The following is an 8,811-nucleotide window of genomic DNA, read 5'->3' as shown; positions in this document are numbered from 1 at the left end:
GCATAAAGTAATGAAAATCCACCATGTGCATGTGTAGAAAATATACAAGAACCATACCAAGCTAATAAATCTTGATACCATGTAATGTAATCCCCTTTCAAAGAAGATCTACTCGTCTACCAGAACCTATTTAAACATTACCATGAATAATACCAGGCTTCATAATAATACTATGAACACTACTACGAGCATAAAATTTCGAACTTGCATTTGCCCATACACTGTTACATGTCTTTTACAACCAGACTACACAAGTGTTGGTTAGTATGTGTTTATTTGAGTAAAATATGGATGTAAATATCAAATTTAAATAATTATATTTTATATTATATAATTAATAAACATGTTTTTATATATATTTTATTATTGGCACCAATTATTCAAACTGAGTTTGAGTTGGTTGAAGCTTGACCCCTGCTCTATAATATCATTTATATTATTACTATTATTAGTATTATTTAGACCACATGCAGATATTATAAAATTTAGACTAATTATCACTTTTTGAATTCATTGTAATTGTTAAAGTAGGACCACTATTTTTTTATTCCATTTGTACCCCTCCCTAATATCATTTTAGTATTATTTAGACCACATTCAGCTGACCGGTAGTATTATTACTATTTTGTCGGCCATATGTTTTTTCAAAATGTGTACTATTAGTATATAAGAATTTTCCTCAAATTATTTGATAAAATATATAAAAATAAATTTTTACAGCATAAAAAAAATCTAAATATTATACTTTAATGTATGTACACTTTATCTAAGTTACTATGTAGACTTTGAATATTGTGGCTCAGAAAATCTGTTGATAATTTAAGAAACTAAAAAAAAAATATTGGTTATTATAGTTATAATTATGAGAGATTTATAGACAATATACATAATGGTGGCCAATAAGTCAAATATTTTTCTTAAGAAAAAATAGATTTTTAAGAAACAAAAACACAAAAATATCATTTTAAAATAAAAATAAAACTAAAAAAAATAATACAATAGGATTTAAAAAATAAAAAATAAATTAACCATATACTCTAAATTCCCATGAAGAGTAGGTTGAATAAAAAAAAAATGCCTTTTAGACACAATTATGGTACTATATCCAATTTTTTTTTATTATCGATAAAAAATTAATTAAATGCATTTTTTCTGTATTTAATCTCAAATTTCACACAATGCAATTTTTATGTAATGGGAAATATTCATTATAACTTTAATAATGATTCTAGTTTTTCTTCTTCACTTGAAAATATTCATGTTTAGGAAGAATGCATCTTGAATTCTTCACACCTTAGCCGTCTTAAACCTTTTTTTTTTTTCCTTAAGTACAAATGAAAGAATAAACAGCTGCGCATCTTGACCACATGTTATCAAGTATGACTTTTGGTGGCACCAATTGCATCTCTTTAAAAGAGATATATGTAGAGAGTAAAGACAAAAACAAACTCTATCAACTTCATCAGCACTGACCTCACTCTTCTTTCATACCTTATATATATGCATCAATATGACAGCCCTTATTATAATCAACCTATAAACTTCTAATTTAATGGAAGCCATTGAAGATATAGTTATTGTTGGTGCTGGCCTTGCTGGCCTTGCAACTGCACTAGGACTTTACAGGTAATTACAATAAAGAAATATATCATTAGCTTTAGAACCCTACCATGTATATATATATATATATATGCTTGAGTTCATGGAGTTCTTATATATATATATACAGGAAAGGAGTAAGGAGTGTGGTGTTGGAATCATCAGAGGTTTTGAGAGCTGCAGGATTTGCCTTCACAACATGGACAAATGCCTGGAAAGCATTGGATGCACTTGGCATCGGAGACGAGCTCCGCCGGCATCATATTCGACTGGAAGGGTAACAACTTAACTAAGATTATTAACTTGTATATCTTGATCTCAGATTGTTACTTTATATGGGTTATATATATATATATATATGTTCATCATCTTCGTATTCTTTCGTTTATCTTCAGATTGGCTATTTATTCTGCATCAAGTGGGGCAATTACTTCTAAAAGACCAATCAAACCAAGGTAAGTTGTTTATCTAATCATGAGAAAAACTTAATACCTCTAATAAAATGCAAGCTTAAACTTTTGACTATAGCTGATGGAGAAAGACAGAAAGTTACTGACTATTTGCAAAGTTTATGAAAATTGCAGTGAAGGGATTGAAATTCGGAATGTGAGGAGGGATTTGCTGTTAGAAACACTTGCGAAAGAACTTCCAAGTGATACAATTAGATACTCATCAAAGGTCGTATTGATTGAGGAATCTGGGAACTTGAAAGTCTTACACTTAGCAGATGGCTCTATATTGAAAACTAAGGTAATGTGATTTCTAATTATCGATAACAATTAATGAATGAAAAGTTACTAGTCCTATAATAACAAGTTGGCATATTTGTTTATAAAGTATCTCTGCTAGTAGTTCTGCATTCCAAACTTCGAAATATTGGCATGCATATCTAACAAGAAAATATATCTGCATAAGAGAATCAGTAGAGCTTACGAATGAAAAGCTTGCAATCTCTTAGATTATTTCAGTGTATGTGTCTGATTTCCTATCATGAAAATTCATGACCCCTGTATATGTCACAAGGAAACAAATTGATGAAAATAAGTTAAAGCAACCGGTAAGAACTTAGTAATTGATCCTTGTTTTGTTCTCTATTAACAATGGAAAACTATATAGTATCCATATATCTGACTGAAAAGCAAATTGATGAAAACTAAGGCATACAAATATCAGTATTAATGAAACTAATGGATTGTTTCAGAACATTTATTTGTGGAATGTCCTACCATTGTTTTGTTTTCATCTTCACAGTTCTTTGATCCATCATGAAAATTACACTATCTATAAATTTTGAACCTGAGATCTACATGATAATAGATAAGTTATCTGAATACCAGATACAGTAAAACTATATGACAAGAGGTTCATAATTTGTTGAATGTTTCACTCTATCTGTTAACTCCGATTTTGTGGATCTCTAGTCCATACTAAAAACTATTGTATATTGAATCTGATAGAAAAACAAATCGATTAGAACTAAGTTATGCAAGCCCCAATGTTAAGGAAACAAATGGGTGAAAAATCACTAATCTTGATTGTTTCTGTGTATTTGTTTATAGAATATCTCTGTCATTGTTGTTCTTTCATTTTTGCAGCTCTTATTCACTGCTGAAATTGATTGTATCTGTATATTTAACATGAAATCAAATCAATTAAAACAAGGGTAACTGCATGCCAGTGTCAGGAAAACTAATCAATGAAAGAAAGGTCCATAATCCGAATAGGAAAACTAATTGCTGAAAATCAAGTTATATAAATATCAATAATAATAAAACAAATGGATGAAAAATTAGTAATCTCTTGATTGTTTCAATAAATTTATCTGTGATGTTCTTCTATCATTTCTGTTGTTCCCTATTGACTACTGAAAACATCGAAACACATATGGCTAACATGAAATCGAAATGATCAAATCTAAGACACCAAAAATATCATTATTAGTCATCACAAAGTGATGAAAATATCAATATTAGCAAAATAAACAAATGAAAAGTAAGCAACAACTCTGGCATTGTGACGCATATGGCTAACATGAAATCGAAATGATCAAATCTAAGACACCAAAATATCATTATTAGTTGAAACAAAGTGATGAAAATATCAATATTAGCAAAATAAACAAACGAAAAGTAAGCAACAACTCTGACATTGTGACGCTTTTCCAATCTGACAACTGAAGCTATTAATACAAACAAAGCAACAAGAAATGGAGGGAAAACTTGAAACTTGCCACCTTGCAATCATTTTCTTATTCTAGTTACAAAGTACTCAATTCATCATCCTTTTTTGTTGGTAAGACAGGTGTTGATTGGTTGTGATGGAGTGAATTCAGTAGTATCTAGATGGTTGGGACTCAAGAAGCCATCCTTTGCCGGGCGGTCAGCCACCAGAGGCTTTACTAATTTTCCTGATGGCCATGGCTTTAGCCCTGAGTTTGTTCAATACTTTGGAGAAGGTTTCCGAGCTGGGACATTGCCTTGTGATGAGAAAAGCATCTATTGGTTCTTCACTTGGTTTTCATCATCAAAAGGCAAGCTCTACTTGACATATTTACTTATATATATATTGCCTGATGTTTATTTTCATACTTTTAAATGTTTAATGAGACTTAAAAACTTTTTTTCCCTTCTATGTGGCATATTGTTTGTTAACTAAGATTAAGAATTATGCCAAGTCACTTGACATGAGTGCTTAAAAGTACTTCATGTTGTTGCTGCAGCAAAAGTGTCCCAGCTCAGCAACATGAATACACAACAAACAAGAACATATTCAAATACGCATGCCAAAGTATATAAAATATATCTCCAACAAGGCATACCATAATCAGATAAATGTGTTCTGGCCACATGAAAAATAATATTTTAAACCCTATTAACAGCCAACGTGTCACACAAGAGATGGCATCAAGCTCCAGGCCTAAACTGAATAAAAGGATAGAAGTATACGGATAAGAACATTGCATCATAGTACAAAAAACAAAACCGAAATCGGTATTAGTCCTAGAATGTTCACACATTACATTTAATACATTACAACACAAAACTCATTTTTTCCCCTCCTGATTTGTCAGACAATGAAATGGAGAAGGATGCAACAAAGATGAGGCAATTTGTGATAACCAAGATGAAAGAAGCAAATGTCCCACAAAATTTCATAGAAGTCGTTGAGAGAAGCGACATGAGTGGTCTAGTATCCTCCCCACTACGATTCAGGTGGCCATTGGAGCTTCTTTGGGGGAACGTATGTAAAGGAAATGTTACTGTGGCTGGTGATGCGTTGCATCCGATGACACCAGATCTAGGTCAAGGAGGCTGTTCAGCATTGGAGGATGGTGTTGTGCTTGCAAGGTGCTTGGCTGAAGCTTTCAAGGAAGATAACAATGAAGGTGCAAAAGAAGAGCATGTTAGGATTAGGTCAGGGTTGGAGAAGTATGTTGCAGAGAGGAAATGGAGGGGCTTCGATCTTGTCACTACTGCTTATGTTTTAGGAACGCTTCAACAGAGCGATAATCCATTCATAAGTTTCTTGAGAGAGAAGGTGTTGGCTGGCATTATGGCTAGGACTTTGATTAAAAAGTCATATTATGATTGTGGGATGATTTAGATCTATTAGGGTTAGTATCAGAGCTTGCTTTAGACCTAGAAATCCTTAAATTGTTCAAGTGAAAGAAAGGTCTTCAAGCCAACTGACTAAGTACTAGTACCTTCCTAATGTAAAACACTTGTGTGTGTTTTCTTTACAAGTTCAGCAGAAATTCTTTGCATATTCCTTACTACCAAAAATAAAAAACTATATTGTTTTATGTTTTTCCATAATATTGATTATGTTCTGCATGTACAACGGATTTTTTTAAAAACTTTCTAATGTATGGTTTAAGGTACATCTTCTAAATCCCACATTTAAGAACTGAAACTGGATTTGCATCCCTTTCTAACCAAACACCCAAACTGGGTCACGAACCAGATACTGGGTTGAAGGAACTCCTAATATCACCAACTAAATGCTAACACCTGGGAAGAGGTCCTCTTAAAACTTAATCATTGAAACACAGATGAATAGCCAATATTGAGCTCAATCAAGCTATAAATAATCATCTCAGATCAAAAAGAAAAACAAAAGGATAAAGAATTATATGCCACTTGCCTCTTAGCTAGTTGTTTGTTTTGAGTTTAAGAAGAAGAAGAAGGATGACTAAGCCTCTCATTTGTAGTTTGCAATCAAAGTATTCAATAAACTGCTTCAGGCCTATCTAGTTTACTTGTTGGTCATAGTTCATTAATTTAAACAATATTCTTAACTTCTTGATGACAACTGCACTATAAAATTCAATCAGAACTTCAATTATCCAATGGAAACTAGGTTTTAGTGAATTTGAAGCCCACCCTCATCTAAACAGTACTTCTGTTCAAAACTCAAAAAACCCTACAATAATCTTTGCCCATGAAACCAAATACCAATGGATGTATCCAAAGATATTTCTTCCTAGGAAACTAAACAAATATAACATATCCAAAAATATTTCTCCCAAGGAAACAAAACAAATATAACATTAAATCAAAGCAAGTGTTGCAGAGAAATTCCACTATATAGCGATGCAAAAGTGGGCATTTGTTCACACACCCAGCAAAAATGGAATTTTTTCAAATGCCAGCATAGTTTTTCCCCTTGTATAAACTTATCGTCACTCACCGCCGGTCGTTAATAGGGATTTTAACAATAATGACAAGGGTATTTTAGCAAGCTAAATTTAGTCATTTCCTATCTTCATGACCATCTATTTGGTGGCATCAGGGGGAATACAAAACATAGTGACATATCATCAAAAAATGAGATCTGTGAGGTTATAAGAGCAAATACCAATTTTGTAAGGGGTATATCAGCAATTGCACACTTTTGCATGGCCATAGAATTAAAACCCTCTAAGAAATACTATATACCTGAACCAAGTGGATGACATCCAAAAAGTTATATAAATCGTTCAAGCTTAATTATCGCAATTTAGGGATTGGATACACACACTAACAAGCAACTCAGTGAACCAATGTTAAGCAGGCATTATTTTCAATTTTCTTACACATGAACAGACAGGTCAACTTAACACATCAATTTAAAATATAATTTATAAATAAAAATTTAGATTGGCTTTGTAATCAATAAAAATATATTATTGTCTCAATGTATTCAAGGGATGGAGAGTGTTTAGACTGAGTGACCTTCTAATAATGAAGAAACTCAGATTCATTGTTGTCTAACCATACGAGTGGTCTTTTTATAAGGTATATTTTCATCACTTTCCACCAATCATAATCTTGAAAACAACTGGTTAAGACTTACCAGTGTGATTGGTTTCATAAAGTAATCAATCTTTGATTCCATCCTCGAATTTGATGATGGTGTATCCTATTTCAATTCCAGTTTCATTCTAACCACAGAAACTATTCTCAGTAGTAAGATGGAGAGAAAGGATCAAAAACTAATATAGCTATGTAAAAGAATGCACCACAGATGAAAATATCAATGTGGCTCAAACCTTCTTGCAATTACCTAACATTTTCAGACCTCCTCTAGTATGTTGTAAAGGTGTATATACTACGATAAATACTCAAGAGAAGTTCAAAACATTTTGCCCCTCAATTGCACAAAAAGATTTCTTCAATCTGATGATTTTTTTTTTCTCAGACTAAATGTAAGTAGGTTGGCCATTGTTTAGAAGCAAGATTGGTAAAGCTCATCCAAGAAGTATATTTATCCTTGGAGCTGACTGCCTCACTAGGATGTGGACAATCTCCAGACTATATGAATCTATTCGCCTGAGCATTGTTATTTCATAAATCCGAAGCAGTCTATAACCTAAAACTCAAGTTATTTTAATTGAATCACCTTTACTGAAACTACGCCACACAATGGGGCAAAAGAATGACAAAGCTACCCTAAAGCATTTGCCACAATTTACCCTACTAAATGCCTTACTCATTTTAATTCCCATGCATCGTTAGAAGCTCCACACAGATATATCTCAATCCTATGAAAAGTACATAATTATAAACTCCCTTCCCATCAACTGCACATAAAGACTTGCACCATCTGAAGACATGTTCAAAGCTCAAATGTCTAATGATCTTTTCTCCTTACATCATCAGGAGGACACTCCCACATGTTTGGTAAGTGTAACAATGCACTTGAGCACAAAAATCTTTGATTTAATACCAAAATAATGAACTGGAAAGCAGAATTCCCAGAAATCAAGCAAAATACTTCCAACTAAAACAACTTCTTCAACCTACAAGACATAGATTTCCAATGTTAGTTCCCATCATTGAAAACCCCCAATTTTGATTATTGGTAACATTCAGAGGCAAGACAAGCTAAAGTTCATCCAAATTTGTTCAAGAAAAAGTAAAATGATGCCAATAAAATCATTCACAAAGCACCACAAGAGACATTCCAAACATCTAAATTTAATCAAGTATAAAGCTCAAATAGAAAAATTCAGCCAAAAAAGTCTGATTATTCACCATAAAAGCCACACTCCCTCTCCCTACTTCTTGTAACGCTTCACCTCCTCATCATTAGGAAAGAAACCCATGAGCCTTCCAGCGGAGTTCTGGTAGGCATACATAAACCCTCCCATGACGCCGATGAGGCCACCGGTGACCATGGACGGTCCCCGGATGTTAGGCTTGATACCTACGCAAACCAAAACCAATCACGATGATTCCAACGACGATGAAGATCAAATCAAAGAGGGATGGATCTAGGGTTACCAGAGAGGTAGCCGACGGTGACTGAGACACCGGTGATGGTGAAGAGGCGGAGGTAGTCGAGGGTGCTGAAGTTGGCCACGGTCTTGGTGAAGGGAGGGTTCCGATCAATCACCGGATACTCCGGCTTCTCCGCCGCCGTGATATCGGTGTTCATCTTCTTCTTCTCCGCCGCCCTCTCTCTCTCTCTCTCTCTCTCTTTCTCTTCGATTTGGGATGGTTTTGGTCTATTTAGACCGGTCTGGAAATTGAACCGGAAATGATTCCAGTCCGGTTTAAAAAAACATTTTTTTTTTTTTTTTACACAGCCAAGACAAGTAACATAGCAAAGAACAAACGGGTAAGTAGGTGCACCTTAAAAAAATAACAAAATTGAAAATTTAATTATTTTTTATTGAGTAAAATGCATTTACACCCTGGAACTTACATCAAAATAATCGAGCGGTTTTTG

The 8,811-nt window shown here is 33.5% G+C and overlaps 2 protein-coding genes across 2 annotated transcripts; one reads left to right on the top strand and one right to left on the bottom strand.

Annotated features, from left to right (window-relative positions):
• The first annotated feature begins 1,543 nt into the window (after positions 1–1,543).
• Positions 1,544–5,401, top strand: LOC120280645 (monooxygenase 2-like). Its single transcript, XM_039287543.1, has 6 exons — positions 1,544–1,626; positions 1,730–1,876; positions 1,995–2,054; positions 2,184–2,349; positions 3,901–4,129; positions 4,670–5,401. Exons 1-6 carry the CDS (start codon positions 1,553–1,555, stop codon positions 5,200–5,202), a joined length of 1,209 nt encoding a protein of 402 aa, XP_039143477.1. The 5' UTR covers positions 1,544–1,552; the 3' UTR covers positions 5,203–5,401.
• Positions 5,402–7,902: 2,501 nt separating this feature from the next.
• On the bottom strand, positions 7,903–8,573 carry LOC120280649. The gene is made up of 2 exons (XM_039287556.1): positions 8,364–8,573; positions 7,903–8,286 (listed from the first exon to the last, which is right to left on the bottom strand). The coding sequence occupies exons 1-2, from the start codon at positions 8,515–8,517 to the stop codon at positions 8,138–8,140; spliced, it is 303 nt and encodes a 100-aa protein (XP_039143490.1). The 5' UTR covers positions 8,518–8,573; the 3' UTR covers positions 7,903–8,137.
• Between the last annotated feature and the right edge of the window lie 238 nt (positions 8,574–8,811).

Source organism: Dioscorea cayenensis, chromosome 2 (assembly GCF_009730915.1).
Source record: "Dioscorea cayenensis subsp. rotundata cultivar TDr96_F1 chromosome 2, TDr96_F1_v2_PseudoChromosome.rev07_lg8_w22 25.fasta, whole genome shotgun sequence".
NCBI classification, from domain to species: domain Eukaryota; kingdom Viridiplantae; phylum Streptophyta; class Magnoliopsida; order Dioscoreales; family Dioscoreaceae; genus Dioscorea; species Dioscorea cayenensis.
Note: the sequence above shows the minus strand (reverse complement) of the source record. Positions and strands in the feature narration are given on the sequence as shown.